The following is a 23,261-nucleotide window of genomic DNA, read 5'->3' on the forward strand; positions in this document are numbered from 1 at the left end:
ACTAGGCAAACCTCCTCTGGGTGGTGCCCCTTTCCACCTCCCTTCATGTGACAGCTCAGCACCCACTTTGCACCCTGCAAAAAAGGGCCGAAAGCCAAAATGCACTGACATTTTCGGGTCTGCATCCACCTAAAACCACCGGAAAATGAGCAAGTTTGGGGTTGAAGCCCCCTTCTCTCACTTCCAGCACCCCACTAGAAATAAGAGGATTCGCCCTGCTCTCCAAACCCCAGGTTTTATTGGGTCAGCCCCGTGGTACCAGGCAGCGCAGCGCAGCCGGTGCCGCATCACAACAAAACCCAACACAGAGCAGCAAAAACCCAAATCCACAAGTCCCGTGCGACAGCACAGTGAGTGCAGACAGGCTGAAATGGGAATCCCAGCTGCCAGACTATATGGGTGTGGGATGCTCCAAGGGCAGGCACGAGGCAGAGGTGGGGCGGGCAGGGGGCCGCTATCGCCAACTCAAACAGTGCAGCAGGGCTGGCACCGGTGACGTGGAGGGCACGGTGAGCAGGTGACAGCGAGGCAAAGCAGCCCAGGTACCACCTGCTGGCAGCACGGTGCCAGCTGAGCGCCCTTGGGGAGATCCGGCCCCGTTTTCCGGGTCAGAGCAAACAAATAAAACACGGCAGGGTGGCACGGGAGGCACTGCAAGGAAAGTTTCAGGTGCACGCTCAGACCCGGAGCGTGTCCCCTGACAGTGAGCATCTGAACACCCTTTTCCCAATGTTTCAGTAGCTTCCCCAGAATAAAGTCAGATTTCCCGTATGGGAAACAAGCCTGCTACCGAGCAGGGAGGGAAGGGTGATGCCCCAGAGCCAGGCAATGCGAGCACCGTGCATCCCCCTGAGCGCAACAGGGACCAGGTGGGACCAGGACCCGGCTCGCCCTGCCCGAAAAAGCACAGCACCCAGCCTGGGACTAAGGACCAGCATCACCCCCACCCTCTGCTCCAAAACTTCCTTCAGGCTGTATTTCTATGCTGTAAATTCTTTTTTTTTTTTTTTTTTTTTTTTTCCCTTCCTCTAATTTATTTTTCCGTACGCAGTGAAGCAGAAATGGAGGGGTAAAACAAGCAACGCATCCAATTCCCAGACTTTGCCAACAGGCAGGAAAAAAGTGGTGTAAAGAGTAAAAAAAATAAAATAAAATAAAACATCCCCAGCTGGGACAGCAGCCTCCCAGTGACACAATGCAGGACTTGCTCTGGGATCCTTCACCCCGCAGAACAAATTGTTATTTCCAGCAGCACCACAAGGCCCCGCTCCCTGCCCCGGTGGCGGCCGGCACCGTGCGGGGTTTTGCAGCCCCCAAACCCCTCTGCTGGGTTTCCCCATCCCCTGCTCGGTGGGAATCCCACCTGGGGACGGGTGCTCAGCTGCTTTTTCACCACCACCCTTGAGTTGCAAGAGCACAAAGCGACGTGTTTGGAGGCTGAGCCGTTGTGTTTTAGTGTTATCATGGATGATTGTGCGATGCTCGCAGGGGACAACGCGGAGTTACCCCATTCGGCTTTCCTTCCACGTGCAGCTTCGTGCTGGAGCCTCCCGAGCACGTAACAGCACCCAGCCCGCTCCCAGGTGCCACCCTCCCCACGGGGACAGCCCTAAAAGCTTTGCCACCCGTTCTCCCCCCCTCCCTATAAGCAAAGCCCTGGGTGCGCCGTGCCGGGGGGAGCCTGATTTGCCTACCGCACCGCACCTGCCTCCTGCACCCCCAGCACCCGCCTGGTGGAGCAGGCACTGAGATAAAAGGGCCAAGGGATGAGCACCCCTCCCACGGCAAACACCCCGGGATCGCTGCTCTGGCAGCGTCCCCGAGCTCTGCAGGATCCCGGCATCCTGCCTGGAGGGGCGATGGCAGCCCCAAAATAAGGAAAAAAAATAAATAAATAAGGAAGTGTTCAGGGCAGGTTCAAGCAGCGAGGGTGGCCCCACAGTCCCAAGAGCTCAGCAGAAGGCATTAGGAAAAACCTGCCTGTCCCACCCCAAACTCCCCTTCCTTTGCTCCTGGGAATGGCTCATCCCCAAAATGTTGCCTGAGCATCCTGCAAAGGGCAGCTCCCCTCCAACACCGTGCACGGGAATCCTGCCATGGGGCCACAAAGCCCCAAGCATCCTCCTCCATGGAGGAAAGTAAATTATTTTGTACGGAAAACCCACATGCAAGCCCATTCTCCTCCCCCTCTCAATGCTAAGAGAACAAGGGGAGAATATTTCACCCATTTCCCCTGAAAATTCAAGTCCCCAGTCAGGCCAGCAGCCTTATTTGCAAAACTGAAGTCCCTTTAAAAATGCCTGGGGAAATTTTGGGGAAAAACATGGGGAAATGGGACTCCCCAGCCTGGGGCCGCACCCGGTGGCCTTGTCCCCCCGGTGGTCCCTGCTGGTCCCTGGGGGACAGGGGGTGCGTGGCAGAGGGAGCGCACAGCCCTGGCCTCAGACGGGCGATGTGAGCAGCCTAAAGGCAGGTTTTGTTCCCTCCTGCACCAAGGCAGTGGAAAGAATTTCCAGCTCTGGCTCCTGGGTGGAAAAGCTAAAAATCTGCATTTAAATAGTAACAGCTTCGGGGGCATTTAAAAATAAAATAAATTAAAATAAAGGCAGGGGAACAAAACAAAGCTTAAGATGGGGCTTTTTTCACCTGATTGCACCCCAAACCTTGAGGGGACAATCCCCACAGCCAGCCACAGCTTCCCCTGCCCAGCTCAGCCTCACCCACGGGCTCGGTGAGGGAGCCCCACTGCCTCCTGCGAGCCCAGCAGCACTCTGCGATCCTCTTCTTGCAGGTTTCATTTTTTTGCCCTACAACTATTTTTTTTTTCCCCAGGATTTCCCCCTGATGCTCCAGTGCTTGCTTTTACCTCAGTCGTTCTGTTGGCACAGAAATGGATTTCCATCCCTGTGGGCTCTGCCCTTGGCCACCATCACCATCAGCGTGATGCCTCCACTAAAATCTTTTTTTTGGGGGAGCCAAAATCTCCCCAAACCAGCAAATGTTCAGAAACCAAAGCCCCATCCATGCCAAGGCAAGCAAAACACCGACTTTGCAACACTTCTGGGACTGCCACACCATGCTGCAAGGCAGCCAGCGAGTCAAACACCCAGCGGCATAAAATTTAATAATGTTTAGGATTAAATAATGCTAACATAACAGCTTAGCAAACCAAACACACCAAGCTGCAGAGGCGGCGGTGCCCGAGCCCTCACGATGCTGGCTCAGCCCCTGCAGGCTTTAAATATCCCCGGGGAGGGCATTTGGTGCTGCAATTGCACTGCTGCCTTTAGGCTGAGTGCTGTGAGATCTGGGGAAGAGCCGGGCAGAAACGTGCTCATGGCTTTTTTTTCTTAAAAAACAGGAGAAATGGCTTAGTGGGCTGCAAAGGTAAGAAAACCAGGCAGGAAAATGAGAGCAGGGCGCACAGCCAGAACTGGGTGCACTTGCTCCTGGCAGAGCGATGTCGCTCAGCACGCAGCGAGGGGCTGCTGCGGCGTGGGGCAGGGGGACAGAGGCAGAATGAGACCAAGCTTCCCCCCTCACAAGGGGCTCTTTGCAGCACTCTCGCCCACCCAAACAACCCATTTGCTTTTCCACATTTTTTTGCTTGACCTCTGGCACACCGCAGGCTTGGGACTGAATCACAACCAGCGTGGATGCAGCACTACCAAACCAGGGGGGGACGTTTGCAAGGTGTAACCCCCCAAAAGCAAAGCCAGCAACCTCAGTAAACACCTAAAGCCCTGAAATATATTATTTTTCAACCCAAACACTGCTCGTTCCCTTCTTTGTCAAGAGAAAACCCTGGCTGAAACTGTGGGGCTGACCCCATCCCAATACACACATGCTCGGCTGGGGTAGGGTGTGGGTTTTGTTTTTGTTGTTCTCCATTTGTTTGTTTTCTGGAGGAAACGCCTCCCACTCCTGAAAGCGTTTGTGAAATCCGACAGCCGGGATATTCCCATCTCCAGGCGACTCCCATCTGCTGGCAGAGCCAGGCGGGCTGGCAACGCGCGGCCAGGCTACGGCAGCACAGCGCCCACCGGCCCTGCCCCGCACCGCAGCTAATGAGCTGCTTTTAAACTCAATTAACCTCAATTAACTTCAGCACAGATTATTATTATGTTTTGCTTTTTTAATTTTTTTTTTTATTTTTTTCCAGAACTCCTTGCCCCAGCCAACCCCGCTCCCCAAACACACGCTGGCTTTTCCTGCCCCCCGCTCTCTCTGGGCTATTTTCAGCGATCGCCTTAGATGGGCGTTCGTGGCAAATGAAGTATGCACAGCACTGAGTTTAGATTATATCAGAAGAAAAAATAAAATATATATATGGTGCAGAATAGAAAAAAAAAGTCTTTCTGGATGGGAAAAAGGGATGAGCTGGGCAATTCATACTTTCAGGGATGAACTCTCCGGGGATCACGCATCCCTGGGTAGTTGAGCCCCTTCCCTTCCCACAAGGAGGCAGCTTGCTGGAAGAGTGGGGCCCATTTAATCTTATTTCCGTGACCTTCTTCCCATTGTGTATGATGTGTGCATGTAAGGGATGGAATTTTATTTTCATAGATACACACATGTGTATGATATATACATATATCTACAGATACAGATGCGTATGGAGTAGACTGGTTCAGTTGGAATGGACCTACGAAGACACAGATACCTACGCAGAGACCTATAAAGGTACCAACAAACAAGTTTAAGAAGACTTAGTGTTGAGAAGACAAGTGTCAAGAAGAGGTGAGAAAGGGAAAAACCATGCAGAAGTGCAGAAAAGCAGCAAAACCCAAACCACGCGGAGCCCTGGGGAGCGCCGTCCTCCACGGAGCGAGCGGGAGGCTCGGGGCCGCCTCTCCCCTGCAACTCTGTTTTCCTTTTTCCACTCGCTCACCACATTTTCCTTATTTTAGCGGGTTTTGTTGACTTGGAGGTTGCAAAATGGAAAAAAAAAAAAAAAAGAAGGGAGCGCAGGCAGGTAACGGCGCCGGGCAGCATGAGGGGTGTCCCCACCTCGGATGCTGGCTCCATCGGTCCAGCTTGGCCAAGGGTAAGCGTGGGCAACCAAGCCAATGGTTTTGGGGCAAAACCCGGGGGATTTGGCTTCCCTGGGCAGGCAGAGGGGACCGAGTCACTGCTGCCCGAGTTCCTCCTCGCAGCTCTGCACTTTGCTCCCCGCAGCTAAGGAAGAGAAGAGAATCTCCCCCGCCCACGCACCCCTCCCAAAAAGGAACCAACCGATTTTTATCAGCCACAAGTGCAAAAAAAAAAGTTTCCAAAGCAGAAATAATAACGATTAAAAAATAAAAATTAAAAGGTGGGCACAGCGCTGCACAGGCTGGGGTGAAGGGGGTGATGGCAGTGGGATGTGGGGGCATCTGAGGCATTTTAGAAAGGAAAAAACAGGATAAAAACATGGGGAGGGGGAACCACAACCAACCATCACCCAGCCTTAGCTCCTCATATTTGGCTGTACCAGGGGCAGCCCTGCCCTGCGGCCCACAGTAACACCCATCCCTTCTCCTCCTCCCCCCCCAGAGCTGGTTTAAAATACACCTGGTCTAAATAGCAGGAAACACCCGATGCCAAAACACCGCGGACAGGAACCCCGGGGCGAAGGGGAGGCGCAAGAGCAAGGAGCGGATTTCCTCCCCAAAACGTCGCAGCGCCGATGGTGCCCCCGGTGTGCAGGGCATGCACCCTCCGAGCCCCAGCCGGGCACGGGCACAGCAGCTCTGGCTAGGAAAGAGGTCTTTTTTTTATTGCCCCTGGGTTGTTTCCCCTCCGTTAGGGGATCTTTGAGCCAAAAGGCCACGGTGATTTGCAAACGCAGCCCAGGCGTGCAGGGGGGGGATGAAATAATCAAATGGGGTGACCTGCGTCAGCATATCCAGCTGCACGGGCAGCAGGTATTGGAAAATTTAAATTGTAGGAGGGTTGCTGTGAGCACAGCGGGGGCACCTATGTTTTGGGGTGCACGAGGTTCAGACCTCCCCAGAGAGGCTGGGGCTGGCGTTTCACCCCAAAGAAGCACGGTGCTGGTGACTGCACCCAAGCGCACAGCCCACGGGGATGTGCCCGAGCCCGGGGGTGCTGCAGGTAACAGCAATGGCAGGGAAATAAATAGGCAATAAAATGAAATAAATAGAGAGAAAGGGCTTTTATAGGATGATAGCAGCCCGACCTCAGCGCTGGGAGGTTCCCACAAACACCAGCTACAGGCACGAGGTGAATCGCTGGCGAGGATTCATTCAACACACAAAAATCCCAACAAAAGAGCGAAATTCAGGACGCGACCCCTCTCCCCTTTCCCCCACGGGCTGCAGAAGGTGAGCAGCACCCCCTCAACCACGGCTTCAAGCCCCCGGAAAATATCCATTAGCACTAATTGCATTAATCCCAAGGGGAGCGGGGAGCCTCCCGCCCCGTCGCCCATCGCAGCAGCCCTGCCTGCAGCCGGTTAACCCGCGGGGTTCGACGCCCACGGAGGCGGCGCGCTCACGTCATGGAAACACTCAAGTAACCACAATTTTCTCTATTGCTTTTTGGCTCCAGCCCCTCAGCACTTCCAGCCTTCTCCCGCTACCTGTTTTACAGCGCGATAATCGCTGCAGACGCTTCGCTGCGGCGCTTGGCAATTTTATTTTAGTTTCTTTTTTTTTTTTTTTCTTAATGTAGGTTACTGTTATAAGTTCTGCCTCCGATACTACAGCACTGAGATGTTGGAAAAAAAAAAAAAAAAAAAAGATTGTGAGTCATGATACCAACAGCGTGGCACACACACAGTAATAGAAGTCGGTGGGGACGGGGTGCCTGGGGGGCTCAATGTGCTGCCCCATGGACCCCCCGAGGGGGTGCTCCCTGTCCAGCACCCAGCTGGGTGACAGGCATGGTGTGCCCGTGCTGAGCTTTGGGATGATGGTTTGCAATGAATTATCCTTAAAATAGATAAATAAATAAATAAATAAATAAATGACATTTTGGTTGGGCATCACCATCCCACCCAGGTCTGCAAACGCTGCACGTGGGAGAAAAATCGAAGCTGGTGCCCGCAGAGGTTTGAGCATATGAAAAAGCACCAAAAAAAAATAAAATTTCTTTTAGAAGCAGATGAATGAATGCATCACAGGGCAGAGAACCAGCTGGATGGGAGGTCACCCAACATGCCACGTACACGTGGTCCCAGGGGACCTGTGTGGATAAAGGGCTCCGCAAGCCCGGTGCTAGCAGCACGTTGCAGTGGTCGTGCAAGCGGTGATGCCGGCCACACGCGTGTGCAGGGCAAGGATTTGGCAGCACAGAGCGAACCACAGGACAGGGAGCCGCATCGGCAGCACGGGGCCCTGCTCTCCCACCAGCAGCAGGAGAGAAAGCACGAAGCGAAAACGCAGCGGTACGCACGCTCCTCCGGCAGAGAAAATCTCTCTGGTAGCAAGAAATCCAAAGCAACAAAATTGTTTTGTGTTCGAGCAAGGAGAAAAGTGAAAATATTTAAACTAACTTGCAACCTAAACATCAACAACGTTTTTTAAGGCTGAGCTGTGAGAGATGATTTGATTGTAGAACAGCGACTCGGTGGCTCAGAACTGGATCTGGTGACTGCAAGAGGCTGAAACAGGCACAGACCGAGCTGCAAGGGGGGGAGAGCAAGCAGGCTGGGGGCTGTACGGCACAAACGGCACCGAACAGGCCAAAATCACTCAGCTCTGTTAAAACAGACACCTGAAATACCGGGACAAGGGGATCCGTGTGCGTGGGGTGCACTTTTGGGAAGCCGTAGCGCACCCCGCTCCGTGCTCTGCAGCACAGCAGTGAGCAGCCCCCAAACCAGCAGGAAAATACAAATATTAAAGAAATAACACTGGTGCAAGAAGTTCGGGGGGAAACCCCAAGGGTAAACCCCTAGGTAAAGGCAAGGCCCGTGGGTGCACCTGCACAAAAACCCCTTCCACACCAGCGCTGCCCCTGCCTCTGCTCGCCCTGGATGGGTTAAACTGCTGCAGGAGGCAGGCAGGACAGGGTGGATGGGAGGTTTTCTGAATGTTGCTCCTTATTCACTGGTTTTTGTTTTTTTCCTCAGCAAAAAGGTAGGTATGGAATTGGGTAACCCCAGAGGAAGGTGTGGGGCTCAAACCCCAAATTTCCTATCGTCCAGTTAGGAAAATTACGTGGTCTCTCCACAACCCTGAAGGTGCTCACACTGTTTGAGTGCATCAGCATTTCTCCTAAGGGAAAGGATTTGGAGGAGGAGAAAAAAAAAGAAAAAAAAAGAAAAAAAAAGAAAAAAACACACAAAAAACCACGTAGCGTGTTTATGAATCAGACTGCTAAGCGTGTGTTTCGGGGGTGGAAAAGGTGGGCGATGCGCAGAGGAACAGAGAGCAGAGTGAGATGAGTCAGAAAATGCTGCTTTTCCCCTCCTTGCCGGCACCTCAAACGTTTCAGCACCAAACAGAAATTTCTCTCTTTCTTTTTTAAAACTGTCAGGAGCGAGCCGGAGCGATAACCCGGGCTGGGAGGCAGCCGGGGTGTTTCCCTGGTGCTGGAGCCGGCTCTTAATAATAATCTTTTAATGATTATAACCCTTAGGACAGCCAGCAGGTAATGCCATCACTGTCGCATCTCGCAACGGGGCGCACGAGGCTCTGGAGGCCACCAGGCAGGGTTTTGGGGTGACCCCAGGCACAGCTGGGGTCCCGCAGGGGATGGGTGAAAGGCCGAGGAGAAGGGCCTGATCCTGCCCGCTGCCACCGCCACTGCAGGAGGGATTTTGCTTTGGAGCTGGAGGAGGTGGCACGCAAAGAGATAAATGCCCCTATGCTGCAAACATCCCGGTGCTTGACTCCGCTGACATTCACAGCCCATTTAGGTTACTGATGAGGCAAATAAAATTATGCATATGCATTAACGTTGGCAATACCGTGCCCGAAATGTGCGCTCATTTACACATGGAAATCCATTTAGGAAGAGAAATCACGGCTATATTTAAATCAGAAAAATCACTCGGCTGGCCGCGGGGCAGCTCCTGCTTACATCTGTCACTCCTCAGCAGAGCTGGAATCATTTCAGAGCAAATTCAGCCTTTGTTTTTTTAAGTTCAGAAAGAAAAGGAAAAAAACACATTGGCACTCCCGTACCCTCCAGCCCTGTCTATTATAAAATTGAAAAAAAAAAAAAACTGAAATAAGAAGGCAGAGCTCTTGTTTCAGGTGGCCTGAAAGCAGCTGCAGCGCGGAGCTCGAGGGCTCGGGAGCCTTTTGCCAGTGGCCACGGTGAGACCTCAGCGCGCCGCGGCTCCTCCAGCTCCCCTGGCAAACGAAATCGCCGCGCTGCCAGCGCCAATGACAGATTTGAAACTCGAACATGAGCCCTTCCGAACAGAGAAATATCTTCTCCAAGCCCAGTAATCTATAGCGCGCTGCTCGGCTGCCAAGCCGCTAATTGGAGATATTAAATAATCAGCATTGTGCTCTGCTTCCTCCTACAAAGGGAGCTGCGAGCGCTGGAACTGAAAAGCTCCTAAAGAATGTGCCCCCCCAAAAAAAATACATATACACAAATAAAGGTGTCCCCCCAAAATACCTACACACACTTAAATAAAGCATGCCAGAGGCCACTGCTTCTCGCTCAGTGGTGCAGCTCGCTGCAGCTCTGATTTCTGAAATGCACCAACCCAATCAGAAATAAAATAAAATAAAATGAAGAAGGCAGCTCCCCAACGTATGTCAGGAGAAGTTTTTACGGAAGATGCTGTATTTCGGGCCGTGATTCACACCGCCACTGGCAGTTGGATTTCAGGTGTGGAAGGAAATGAATGAACGTGAGCCGGGAGGGTGCGAAAATGAAACCCGCCGGAGCCGCGGGGCTGCTCCGCGCTGCAAGAGACGCGAGATTTGAATTTTCTTCCCCCTTCTGAGCTCTGTGCGAGCTCAAGCGAGACGCCAAACTGCCCCGCACTTCCGCTGCCAAAATTTAATTTAAGCTTAAATTAAAATGCAATTTAATACGAGCCACCTTCGAGCCCACCGTGCTGCCCCACGCTGCTCCCGCAGCAGACTGGGTACCCAGGGCGCGCAGGTGCCGGCTCCTGCGGCCAGAACACAGCCTGCAAGCCCTCACCGCGCTGGAAAAAAGGCCCTTTGCTTAAAAATGAGCTTTTAAAACAAAAAGAACGAGCCACACAGGGTCCCATTCTTCACCATTTTAACACAAAAGCGGTCACACCTGAGCCACACACAAGAAAAACCCAAGATTTGCACAAAAGCGCAAAAAGCCATTATTTTTTGAAGCCTTCCGCCACATTTGCACCCATGCTGCTGCCCGCACGTTGCACTGGGCAGCAGGCACAGGGCTGTGCTGTGAAGGCGACAGCCACGGGACACCCCCAGGCGAGAGGCTCTCACGGATCACCACTTTGCAAGAAATTTGTGGTCGGGAGCAAAATTTGCTGCACCCCAGATGGAGGAGGCGAGCGCACGGCCACTGCTTGAGGGAGGTGGGGGGGTGAAAAAGAAACAAATTCAAAGAGAAAAATTTATTGCCACTGCTAAGCCTTCGCTTGGCACCTACGCCACACGCTCGAGGCACCTCTCCGGAGGCAGAGAGCCCGGTGCCACCGAGCAGCCTGACTCAGGGAGGATGATTCACTTGGGCAAACAGGAGCAGGCACCGCCAGCCCCGCAGCAGCCAGGCCTGCAGGTGACACTGCCCCATGGCACGGAGCGCCCTGGGGCCACCCTGGGGCCGGGGGGAATTTGGGGAGTGAGTGTAGCCTGGGATCAGAACCGGCAATTTTGGGGGGTTCTGCCCCCAAAGCAGGCAGCGGGTGGAAGGCTCCGATCCCTGCGGCTGGGGGGGCTCAGGGCTGGTGCTGCCGGGCAGGATGGGACCCCCTGGGGCTGGGGTGCTACCCAAGACCCTGTCCCCACTCAACGGGCTGGGGGAGCCCAGTGGGTCCCCAGGCTGGTGGTAGTGCTGAGAGCTTGCAGAGAGATGCTGCCCTTCGCTGCTCGCCCCAAAGGAGCCGCAGCAGCACCCGATGGCCACGCAGGGACCCAAGCCCTGCTGCCACCCCACACCTTGCTGCCACCCTGTGTCCCACCGCCACCCTGCTGCCACCCCACACCCCACTGCCACCCTGCTGCCACCCCATGTCCTTCTGCAACCCCACTGCCACCCCGCTGCCACCCCACATCAAGCCAGCAGCGGGCCCTCTCCGGACCAATTTTGGGGCACTCCCCGCACCCCGGCCAGGACAAAAACTTCCCCCAGAGCCCCCCCAGCCCCCTCCACACCCACCCCAAACCTCCCCCCAGCCCTAGCACAGCGCTCGGTGCCCCCGGCCCCCCCCATGCCCACCACCGGGCGTCCCTCGGGGTGCCCCCGCGCATCTTCCCACCGCACCCCACAACCCCCCACCCCATACCGCCGCACCCCACACTCACCATTAGGGCCGTACTTCTCCCGGCTCCTCCGGACCTGCTCGGGGCTGAGCCCGCAGCTCTCGGCCACGCCGAAGCGGCGCAGCACGTCGAGCACGGGCAGGCTGTGCGCCGCCTCCATGCCCCCAACAACGGCCCGGGGAGGGGAAGGGGGGGTCCGGGGATGGGGAGAGGAGGGGAGGGGGCTCAGGGACCGGCCGCCGGGCTCCCGGGGCCGCGCACGGAGCGCACTCGGGGGCCGCCGCCGCTCGCCCTCCGCCGGCACCTCGGGGAGCGGAGCCGCCGCCCGGCCCCTCCTCCCGGCCCTCCCCGCCCCTCCCCGCCTCCCCCGGCCCCCCCCGGACCGTGCCCGGGTCGGCCCGGGACAGCGCTGCCCGGCCCCGGGGCCGTGCCCGTGGTGCCCCCCCCCCGCCCCCTTCACAACCGGCCCGGGGGTCCCCGCTCCCTGCTCCAAATGTCCCCCTGTGCCGGGGGGGCTGCGCTGCTGGCAATGCTCTGCCAGAGTGAGGGGTGCTTGCAGCCAGACGTCAGCTTCTGGTAGCCAAATGTCAGCTTCTAGTAGCCTAATGTCAGTTTCTGGCAGCCAGGCATCAGCTTCTAGTAGCCAAACGCCAGCTTCTAGTGGCCAAATGCCAATATCTGGCAGCCAAAAGTCAGCTTCTAGTAGCCAAATGTCAGGTTCTAATAGCCAGACATCAGTTTCTAGTGGCCAAAATTCAGTACTAGAAAGTAGCCAAACATCATCTTCTAGTAGCCAGGCATCAGCTTCTAGTAGCCAGGCATCAGTTTCTAGTAGCCAAATGTCAATTTCTAGCAGCCAAACATGACTTTCTGGCACCCAAATGTCACTTCCTGGTACCCAAAGTCACTTTCTGGCACCCGAACGTCCCTTCAGCAGCCCTCCATGTGCACAGGACGAGCTCCCCTTGCCCACACACACGAGGCTGCCCCAACCCCTGGGTACAACCAGCCGAGGCCAGCGGCCAGCCCGCACCCGTGGTGGCCCAAACCCCGTGCCCCAGCGGTGTCCCCGTGCCCCGGCCAAGGTGGGCTTCCAGCAGCCTCCCCCAGCCTCTACAGGAGGGGGCTGGTGGCAACAGGGGCTGGTGGGCGATGGAGCCGAGCCCCACACAACCCCAGCCCCACACAGCCCCAGCCCCACACAGCCCCAGCGGGCGGCGGGCAGGAGGAAGTGGCGGCGCGCAGCGCAGGGAGGAGCTCGGGTTATTTATTTATCGGTGCGTTTATTTATGGAAAGCCTTTCGCCGATCCCACCGGCGTGGAGGTCCTGGAGGAAGCGCGGCTTTTCGCGTTTCTCAGCCCGCTAAATTAAGTTTTCCGGCGGGGTGGGAGGCGCAGGGCTGCGCGCCGCGGCCGGGCCCCCCCTGCGGCCCTGCTGCAGGAAACGCGGCTCCGAGCCCTGCGGCCTGGCCTGGCTTCAAGCGGTCGCCTGCCTCTCGTTTGGGGGAGAAAGTAGTGTTTGGGTGATTTTTTTTCTCCGTGTCGCTTGCCCTGCCCTCGCCGTGCTCTCCCCTCCCCTGAGGGTGCCAATAAATAGAGCGTGGCAAGGGGCTCCCCCCGCCTCATCCCGCTGCTCCAGGGCACAGTTTTTGGGAAGGGGAGATCTCGATGTCCTCATGGACACAATTTAGGGATGCTCCCACACCACCAGGGACCAGCATCACCTTTCCTGCACCCGCCAAGGCCCGGTTTGGTGCTGGGGGCACAGCGGGGGTGTGGAGAGGCAGAGCCCCCCGGGGCCATGCGGGTACAGGCAGGAGACCCCCGCTCCCTTCGCCAACATCCCCCCGGGATTTACCAGCCGAGGCGTGGACACCAAGCCCCTACCCCGGTATTTTCCACCAGCACGTGCCCTTGCAGCTCCTTGTGCTTTCCATACCTGCTGCGTTTTGTTTGGGACCACCAGAGGATCCCCCCTAAACCCTCATCTTGGCAGCCCCTGGGGTGAGAGCATCGCGGATCTGCTGGGCACAGCACCCAGACCATGCTGGGGCTCCGGGCTCCTTCCAGTTTCACCAGCTGCTGCCAGTCCCGGTGCTGGAAGCCAGCAGGAAGGCGATGTCCGGGCCCCAAAGGTTAAAGTTTCACCGAGTGGCAAGCAAGCGAAAATAGATTTACCCGGGGAACCAGCTGGCAGCCCTGCTGAACGGCAGCACCACCGACCCCACCTGTAATTAAGCAATTCCTGAGAGTTATTAGCAGCTTGGAGCAATAAATTAGTCCCGTAATGAGCAATGAGGGAAAATGATCTGGAGGGAAAACAGCCTCAAAGTGGCCAAGGAAGGGCCTGGGGGCGCTTGAGCAAGACCGTGGGGTGGGGGACGGAGCCCCCTGGTTTGGGATTCCCCCCTGCAGCACATCAGCCCCATGTTTCATCGCCTTCAAAACAAAAGGCAAACCTCCTTATTTGTCCTGGCTTCCCCCTGGTAGTAAATTTTGGAGGTAGAAAAGCTTAATGGGGTCATTAAAACCCCTAAATTAACAGCGTGATTTTAACACCCCCAATCTCGTGAAGCCCTTCAGCCAACACAGCACCAACGCTCAGCCAGGGCCTGGAAACCTGCCCGTGGTTTTGATTTCCCTCCTGGTTCTACAAAGGGAAACCGGGAGGAACTCTACCAAAACCCTGGGATTTGCAGTGCTGGAGCCAGCTCCTGATCCCATTAGATGTTGCAGGATTTTTTGCGATCTGCGGGAGATTCTGCATTTATCCTCACGCTGCTCCCAGAAAATGGGGAAAAAACGAGGTTTTCTGGCAAGGCCAAGAGCAGCCGGTGCCGGTGCCAAGCCAAGGGCTTTGGAGGCAGGGGCTGGCAGCAGGGCTGGAGGACGAGGACAGCACGGGCCATACTTCACCCGTGTCACTTCTGCAGCATCACACCCGAGGGGCTGTCCCTGTGTCATCCCACCAAAAGGAATTATTCCACACCAGGAGGTGACGGGGCCACGTCTCCCACCCCGCTCCCAGCCCACCATGTCCCCTCTCCCCATTCCACGAGCCCCCATCCACAGGGGAAGGCCGGGAATGGCTTTTTTTTTTTTTTTTCCACAGGAGCTTTGATATTTGCTTTTCCTATGGAGAAAAAAAAAATAAAAACCACCTTGAAATAACAGTTTGAGGCTCTTCTAAATGTTACGCAGCGGCCGACCTTTCGGAGCCAGGCTTCGGGTGTTATTTTTAATCCCCCAGCCAGGACTCCCAGCAGCTGTGGGTTCTGCTCCCAGGGGGCTGGGTCCCAAAAAACACTGAAAGGCACTCAAAAATGGTGTCAGCCCTCACCTCGGCCATGCTCAGGGCTGCAGCTTGGGTATTTCCATCCCTGCTGGAGACATATCCTCGCATCCCATGCTGTCAACACGTGCAATTCAAGGGGTCATAGGAGCATGGGTATCATCAGGATTTGGCTTCTTGGATAAAAAAAAATGGATATAAATACATATAATATATGATATAATACATTATTACCTTACAGAATAAATTTGGCTTCTTGGATAATAAATTGGATATAAATAAATATAAGATATAATGAATTAGTCTCTTGGATAATAAATTTGGCTTCTTGGATAATAAATTGGATGGGGCAGGGCAGGATTCTCCAGCTGTAAGCCACGTGCTTTTTTCTGGGATTAAGTTGAAAGTGGGGTTTTCCTCTGCCCTGATCGGGGCAGATCTGGAGCACCCAGCCGAGCCCGGAGGCTGTTTCCCGGTGGGAAGCTCCCCAGGGCTGGCGTGGAGCGAGGATCCCGTGTCCTGGCCGAATTTCCTGGCATTTGCCCTGAACCCAGCAGCAGCACTTCACTTAGGAGTGTCTGTTTACAACTCCAGACCTATATTGGGCCATAATTATTGTTTTTTTCTACACCGTATTCCGATCTCTCTCAAAGGTAGGAAAACCCATTAATATCCATTGAGGGGGAGCTCCGTGACACTCGCCCTGACGCTCTAATGCTTTTTTCCCCTGCCGTAAAATACCTCCTGGAAAAAAAACAAAACAAAACAAACCCCAAACCTGCCTTTCTGGCGTGCCATTCCCAGCGGTTTTTGCTGGAGTTTAGGAAGCAGCAAAAGCAAACAGCCTCGAGGAGGCTCCAAGGTGGCGGTGAGCCCTGCAGGGCTGCTGCACGGGGAGGTTCCCGCAGCCCCCTCACTGCTCCAAGCCTTCCCTCCGTGTCCTCCTCCAGGGAAAAATTCCCAGTTTTGGGCTGGGTGAGAAATTTGGGCTCTCCATGGAGATGTGATGTGCGGAGGGTGGGTAAGGGCTGCCTCCTGCTTCCTTTGCAGCTGTGCTGCTGCCCTCCCTGCAAGCGAGTGGGACCAAAAACCACGCACCAAAAACCATCCGGGATCCCATGGATGGACGATGTGCTGTGCCCTCATCTCCTGGGGGTTTGAGCAGCCACCCCAGCACGGAGTGACCCTTTTGGTGGCAGGATGGCCGTGGTTGTTGCCTCATTGTTAAGGGCTCGCAGGCAAAATGGGTGCAGGGAGAGATGCGATCTGCAAGGAGCCCAGCGCCCTGCTTGCACCACGGGGCCGGGACAAGTGACCTTTCACGAGCACGGGAACCCCGGCCGAGCCCACACTGCTATTTTTAACCCCGCATCAGGCCAGGCGATGGCGGGTTTCCTTCCTCTTTCTCTTTCGTGCGCGCCGAACAAAGGAAAACCAGATAAACCTCCGCTCCGAGGCAGGGAAGCCCATGAGAAAAAATAAAAATAAAGAAAAAAAAAAAAAGCGATGGGCAAAGCACGCTTCGGTGCAGCTTCAGGGTGGAGGGGGCAGGCTGTGTGCTAGGGGAGTGCAGGGGTCAGGAGAGCACGGCCAGGGCTCTGCCGCTGCCTCCTGAGCAGAAAATGCACCCAGGGGTAAGAGGGTTGGGTTGGGTTTGGGGTGGGGCTGGTGGGGGCAGGCACTGCAGGTGGAAGTAAAAAAACAGCAGCAGAATTTTTTTTCCAGCGGTCCAAGGATCTTGTTCCAACCCTTCCTAAATTAATGAGCGGGAATTTTTCACTCTCAAGACACGCAGATTAAGCTCTGTTTAGGAAGGGTAGGGATCCAACGTGGTAAAAATTAGAAGTTGTGTTTGGTGTAACTCCTTTTCCTGAAGTTTTTGCCTTATTTTTCATTCTGAGAGTAGAAACCAAAGCAACCCCACACCACTCTGATGCCTGCCGTTCCCCCAGCAAGTTTCTCTCCACACTTCGTGCTTCCTAGAATTCCCTAAATACCTGCTGAAAAATCCATCCCACATTACCAGCATGCATCTACAACCCCAGAACCTTCCTCTTAGTGAAGATGAAGGTTCTGGGGTTGTTTTGATATCCCAAAGCACAGGGGTCATATCCCCCCACCAGCTGGGACAGACGGGACCCAAACCCCATCGGTTTTCCCTGGAAAATACAAAGTTTTGTACCAAAAAGCTTTAGAGAATTGCCTGTCAGTCAGTGGTATGATTCCTGCATTTACGGCTTGTGATAGTGTCTGTGTTTTGCAGGTAGTCTGCAGAAAAAAAAAAGTGGAAACATGACAAGGAGGGAGATATCTATGTATTTATCTATATATAGCGCACAGATACAGCCAGAGCTACCTACGCGCAGCACAAAAGGAGCTGTTTGCCAAATACTTCATGGGCTGCTGTTGCTTTCCCCAATCCTTCTCCCTGGGAAAAAAAAAAAAAAAAAAAAAAAGAAAAAAAGAAAAACACACAACTTCTGTTGATCAGCGAGCAAATACATATCGTTAGCTGTATAGGGCTACAGGAACAGATCTGGGCTCGGCACAGGCGGCACACGCGCGACTGCTCAGTTGGCGTCGCTTTGGATGATGCCAGGGCCCTGCACATGGCAGGCTGCGGAGGGGAAGCTTTTTTACACCATTTTTGGCCTCCCCGTTTCCAGCTGGAGGAAGCAGTGGTGTTTCCAGCCATCGCCCCAGCACCCCTCCGAGGCAGGGGCAGAGGGAGCTCTGGGGGTCCCCGGGCTGCGGGTAAGTGGGTCCAGGCTGTGCCTGCGCCTCCCCCAGCAGCCAGGGGAGAAGGAGGTGGAAAATAAAGATGATGCCCCAAAAAAACAGCTCATGGCTTTGCACAGCTGGGCTTGGCGAACATATCCCCCAGATGTATGGGGAATCCTGAGAAATGGCACCGCTGTTACCAAGAGGCTGATATCAGGGGCTGTAGCAGAGCTCTGGGGGACCAGCCAGCTTTCTGTAGCACAGACCTGATCCCATTTCTGCTGAATTTCTGCTGGGCCTGCCCATGGGACAGATCCCAAACCCAGGAGGAGTGCAGGTGTCCACCAGCAGCATCACAGCCTGGTGCTCACCATCCCTAGGCCAGGGCTCTGCACAGACCCAAACCTCTCATGGAGCTGTTGGGGCTTTACCGAAGGGAACCACCACATCCCATCCTAATAAATCGGGATGCATCACCCCCTCAGGAGGCTGTTCCCCCAAGGCTGGCTTTTCCTGGGGGATGGTGAACGCTGCAGGTGAAATCGTTCAGCCCCAAAACACAAGAGGAAAGCCCACATACGTTCCTGTCCATGTCCCCAGCTGCAAAGTGCCTCCTGCCTGCCTTCAGGCTTTCCCACTGACCTGCCGGCCAGGAGCTCTCGCTGTCTGCTCAACCTGAATGTCACAACCACAAAAGTCCCTAGGAGCACGTTAAGTAAAACACAAAAGAGACGAATTCACTTTCCAAAAGCAGGCATCCCGAGATGCACAAACCCCAAGGCAGCTCCTGAGCTGCCCAGCTCTCACCCCCGAAGACCAAGACGAATTGAACCCCTCTTCTCCTCATCAGAAGCCTGTGATAAAGCCAGAAAAGGATGAAAAAAAATAAGATCGGGAGAACATTTGCTGCTGGAAACTGCTGAGGGGAACGGCGCGATGTCTGGGAGGCGTCTGAGCACGCAGCGTGCCTCTGGGCGCTCGCCAAGGACGGGACGAGAAGCAATGGCACAGAGCCCCGGGGGAATTTGGGGCCACCCCAGGCCCCCTGAGCCCCCTGCACCCCAATTCTTCGTAAGAGAACCCTCCCGGGGAATGTAATTTTAACGGGGTGAGTGGGAGGCTGTCTGCAGATGGCATCACTAGCAGACCCGCTGCCAGCTCGCGGTGTGTCATCGCTGCCGCGCAGCCCTGAGGGATGCAAATATAGCAAACAATGTCATTGTTGCTAGGATTTTCGGGCTCTGGCTGCCTGGCCAGCCTGAGAGCGGGTGGTGATGCTCGGGGAAGGACGGCCACGAGGAATGATGTTGTTCCAGATGAAGAGGGAGATGAGTAACGTTTCTCATCCGGGGTGCGAATCCATTTTTAGGCAGCTCGGCTCTCAGGTGTTGGTAGCTCTGGTGCTGCAAAAAGCTGTGGGTTCCCCTCCATAACCCCAAAGCAGACACAAGTAGCTGGCTGGAGCACTGTTTTTTAGCAGCCACAAGCAGTGGATTCCCCCTGACCCCACAAAGCACAGAGCTGGGTGCTAGTGCCCACAGGGCTGGAGTTTGGGGATGTTTGGGTACCACGAGGCTCACCGTGCTCCCGGTGCTCCAGCACCTAAAGCAGCCACACAGGCTCCCAAAGGAGATCAGAGAGTTTTTGGAGACTCTTCCAAGCCCCTATTTGGTGGGGGGGGGGGGGTGGGGGTAACACCATCACTTATTCAGAAGTGGGATTTGTTTTAAATTCAGCAGGAAAAGCAGCACCCAGAGAGCACTGACCCCAAAAGCACTCGGATGGGACGCGTCTCCTGGAGGCGATGCCCCCTCTTCTGCACTCCCCAGGTGCCCGACCCCACCGCAGGGCTGGGGCAGGTGTAAAACAATTAATTCCCACCCAATTAATAGCAGAGCCCTTTACAGAACCAGGGAACAACAACGAGAGGCCGGTTTGGGAACCGATTCACTCCTGCCACCAGCAGCAGGACAGCGGTGCTGGGCGGGGAGGGACGGGGCCGGCCTCGTGCAGGGAAGGAGTCCAAATATCTGACATCCAGCCCCAGCCCCACCGGCTTTTTCTTCTCGAAAGTACACAATCCTGACCTATTTCCAGCACCGTTTAAACAAACCCCTGATAAATGAATGCGAGAAACCATTTCCTCCCTATTTCCTTCCATTAGAAACGAAACACGGCCATTAATCACCAATAAAGAAATAAACCCCCTAAACGATCTGCGAGGGACTGCGTTCGCCTGAGCCCGCTCCTCCCAGTGCTGCAGCACCCGGCTGAGCCTGGGAGCAGCGGGGCCAGTGCTTGCCCTGCTGGGCTGGCCCCCGGCTCTCCCCCACCGCCCCTCTTGGTGGGAACACAGCGAGGATGCTCCGCTGGGTGAGGGTGGTGCTGGGTTAGCCGGTGCTCAGCCCCTGCACGCCCTCCTTCATTCCTCCCATCAGCATCCGAATTGTTTTCGTTCTGTGTGCCAGAGCCCTCTAGGAAAAGAAAATAATAAATAATCATCAGCAGGCTTTGCATCGATACCAGGGATGTTAATGAGAGCTGCTGCTCTGCAAGCTGTGCTGCAGCTGGAGGCACAGCCGGGCCCTAAGGACTGCTCGCTCCTCCAAAAGCCTGTCCCCAGCCCGAGGTGGCCACGCCAGCAGGGAGCAATTCTTGTCCCCGAGATGTCACGGTGGTGACGTGGGACACACATCCCAGCTGAGGGCTCTCCGCAGCAGCTTGCTGGTAGATGGAGCAGCTTTCCCCAGCCTGTAAATCTCCCCCGTCCAAAACTGGCCATCGGTGGTGATGCTGAGCACAGGGAGGTGTCCTTGCAGCCCATCCCTTCCCCCTGCCTCCTCCAGCACCCCCCGATCACACGGTACCCACACCACACACCAAGCCCTGGGGATGTCCCCACTGTCCCCACCCCACTGTGGAGCTCCCAGGGCACTGCCCTGCCCCGCTGGGGAGCCGAGCAGGATCTGCACCACGCTCTGCACCAGCACAGCCCCAGCAGCTTCCTGCCCCGGGCTTATCTCCGCACCCAGGCGGCCCCGAGGAAGCCCAGCACCCTCGTGCCATCGCTCCGTGCATGCACAGACACCGCAGGCTGGGGCTGGGCATTTCGGGGGCGATGCCAGTCCCCAGCTGGAGTATTGCAGGGCAGCATCACAGGGCAGCAGCCTGACCTCCCCCCATGCACAGCGTGGGTGTCATGATGCAGACTGGAGATAAATATGTTGGGCTTTATCTCGCTGGTGTATCGTGCAGATCGGCGGGGACACGTCCTCGCTGCTCACCCGGCGATGCCGAGTGCCCTGAAATAGCCTGAGAAAGGCAGAGGAGCTGTCGGCCTCCTCCCAGGCTCCTGGGGCACTGCGGGTCCTGCAGAGGGACAGCAGCACGAATTTTGGAGGGAACGGGATGCGTGCGCCCTGGCGTGGGTCTCTCTGGGGACCCCACGGCCACCCGGGACAGGGTGGTGGCAGCGTCTGCAAGCAGCTGTGAGCGAGAGGAGAGCATGAACCTCTCAGCAAGCCTTGGCTGGCAGCTCACGGACAGAAATAGCATGGGATTTGCTACATGAGTTGTGCAGGAGGCACTTATCTCTGCGGAAATACCCACAGGCAGGGTGCACAGCCCCGTTTGGGGACAGCCCTGTGTCCCCAGGGACGCACCAAAGCCAACGCACACTCCGTACTCACACTCCGTACTCAGGGCTATAGAGCGGGTCTGCATCTTTCAGATGCTTTGCAAAGCAATGGAAATGATCCCCAAAACCCGCGGGCAGCTGGGGGAGGATCAGGCAGAGCCCGTGGCAGCGATTCACCGCGCAGCACAGCCCTGTGCCCACCGGCTCCATCACTTCTTTGCCCGCTATCTGCCCTGCCAGCACGCAGCAGAAGCCAACAGATAGAATAAAAAAAGCTTTTGGAAAAACACCTGGAGCCTCTGCTGGCATCTTCCTCTCCAGATTAATGGGAGGGGAAAAAATAAATAAATAAAAAAGAGGAAAAGAGGAAAAGCAACCCCCATCACAGAGCACCACCAGCTTTGCAATTCTCCAACGAGTCTGACATCCACTTCCAGGGCGGGGAAACCCTGACCCCGCGGGCTCTTTCCTCACGGCACAGCTCCGGGGGGTTACGCAGGCAGGTGCTGGGGCTGCCACCCCGTGCCCTTGGGGACACAACCTCACTGCAAACAGCTCCCAGCCCCAGCCCCAGCCCCAGGCTGAGCGCGGCTTCGCTCTCCCCTTGCACAAGGGCAGCGGCGCTCTGAGCCGCACGCTTTGCGCCCTGCAACCGCCCCGGGGCACGAGGAGGTGCCAAGAGCATGCAGGGCCCCGATAAGGGCGGCGGGTAGGAAACGGGGCTGAAATCCTTGGGTTTCATAAGTCGTGTGACAATAGCGCGAGGCGCTGCCAACTTTCCTCTCGCGCACGGAGCGACAAGTGCTCGGAAACGGCAGAGCCCCGCGAGGAAAAGAGCAGAAAAGGCAAAGAAACCCTGCCAAAGGGGAGCGCCTGGGCACCGTGCCTTTTTCTGCCATTCAGGTCCCTCTCTTGCCCGAGCTGGGACTGTCCCCGCTCACGGGAAATAAATGCCTTGAGCCTCAGGAGCTGGGGGAAACACGAGCTGCCTGCACAAACCCTGAGGCTGAGCTCCGAGCTCCCCGCTGCAGCTCTGCACCCGCTCTGGGCGACTTTTGCATGTCAAAGTCAGGATTTTCAATGCAAATGCTGCTGAGCCCCAGCCCCGTGAAGCTCAGGTGCCAGCACAGACTTGGCCCCGCTGGCTGCAAGCCGCACGTTTATCTGGGGGTGAATCCTTGGACAACAAGGGGCAGGCTTGGGGTTTGGGACAGTGCAAAAGTTCCTTGGGGTCCGCTTGGGCAGAGCCAATTCTTGGCCCTGGGGATGCTCACAGAGGTTGTGCTGCAAGGAAAAGGCAACTTCTGCCCACAAAACACGCATCCAGCAGCAGAAATGGGCTAAAAAAAAGCCTCTTTGGGAGTGGAGCCGTGCAGCAGGACTGTGCCCCAGGAGTGAGGCCGGCACCCACAGGCCACATCCTGCCCCTTCCCGGGGCAAACGGCATCCCCAGAGGCAGCGATCACCATCTGCACGGGGCTTGCAAAGTGCTTTGGCTTCACATTTGCCTAAAATCAAGTGCTAGGGAAATGAAGGCACCCACCCCGGTCCCTCGGCACAGCCCCACAAGAGCGCCGCGGCAGCTGCAGGGAGCAGGAGGAGCAGGGCTGCGACCTGCAGGGCGCTGGGGACAGCTCAGAGCTGGTCAAGCTTCATCCTCCCCGCTTCGGCACGGGATTTGTATATGGAAAAAAACCTGCCAGGAGAAGGACAGCAGCCCCGCTCCGTCTGGATAAATAGTTAACCGAGCAGTCAAAATAGCCGGTGCTACGAAACAGCTGCTGGGACAGGAGGCAGGCGCCGAGGGGAAGCATCGCTGTCAGAGCGGGATGGGAGGAAGGACAAATTTGGGAACAGGGGTGGCAGAAGGGGCACAGCCCCCAGGTGGTCCCTGTGTCGGCCTCTTCCCATGAGAAGCCCAGAAGCAGGTGCTGGAGAGGGCGTCCTACCCAGGTGCTGGTCCCCAGCTCACGCTGCTGGTGTGGGGTGCCCCATTGTGCCCCCCCAGGAGCTCAGCAGTGGGGGCTCACAGGGGGATCAGTGCTGGGTACAGCTGCATCATGACCCCAGGACCCTTTTTGGGGCCTTCAGCATCCCCAAAAACCTGCATGAAGGACCTAGGGTGCATCAAAGAAGCTCACCATGGATCTGGAAGCAGCAAGATGAGGCAACACAGGACCCATCACCACACACCCTCCTTGGGGACATTCCA

At 56.0% G+C, this 23,261-nt stretch overlaps 1 protein-coding gene and 1 long non-coding RNA gene across 4 annotated transcripts in view; both read right to left on the minus strand.

Moving 5' to 3' along the window:
- The window catches only part of ATP2A3 (ATPase sarcoplasmic/endoplasmic reticulum Ca2+ transporting 3), a 43,664-nt gene extending 31,939 nt beyond the window's left edge, over positions 1-11,725 (minus strand). For both annotated transcript variants that reach the window (XM_072026027.1, XM_027445887.3), the window contains exon 1: positions 11,442-11,725. In XM_072026027.1, the coding sequence (XP_071882128.1) occupies positions 11,442-11,559 (118 nt within the window). In that variant the 5' untranslated portion in view covers positions 11,560-11,725. The remainder of the gene's footprint in view (positions 1-11,441) is intronic.
- Positions 11,726-12,685: 960 nt separating this feature from the next.
- Positions 12,686-23,261, minus strand: LOC110354081 (uncharacterized). 2 transcript variants are annotated; one of them, XR_002405537.4, is made up of 4 exons: positions 23,191-23,261; positions 17,052-17,119; positions 14,740-14,867; positions 12,686-13,627 (listed from the first exon to the last, which is right to left on the minus strand). It is a non-coding gene; the product is annotated as an uncharacterized lncRNA (long non-coding RNA). The 2 variants fall into 2 exon arrangements; XR_011804317.1 differs by lacking the exon at positions 17,052-17,119 and having other exon boundaries at positions 23,191-23,258.

The sequence above is a fragment of the Anas platyrhynchos genome, chromosome 20 (assembly GCF_047663525.1).
Source record: "Anas platyrhynchos isolate ZD024472 breed Pekin duck chromosome 20, IASCAAS_PekinDuck_T2T, whole genome shotgun sequence".
Taxonomy (NCBI): Eukaryota; Metazoa; Chordata; class Aves; order Anseriformes; family Anatidae; genus Anas; species Anas platyrhynchos.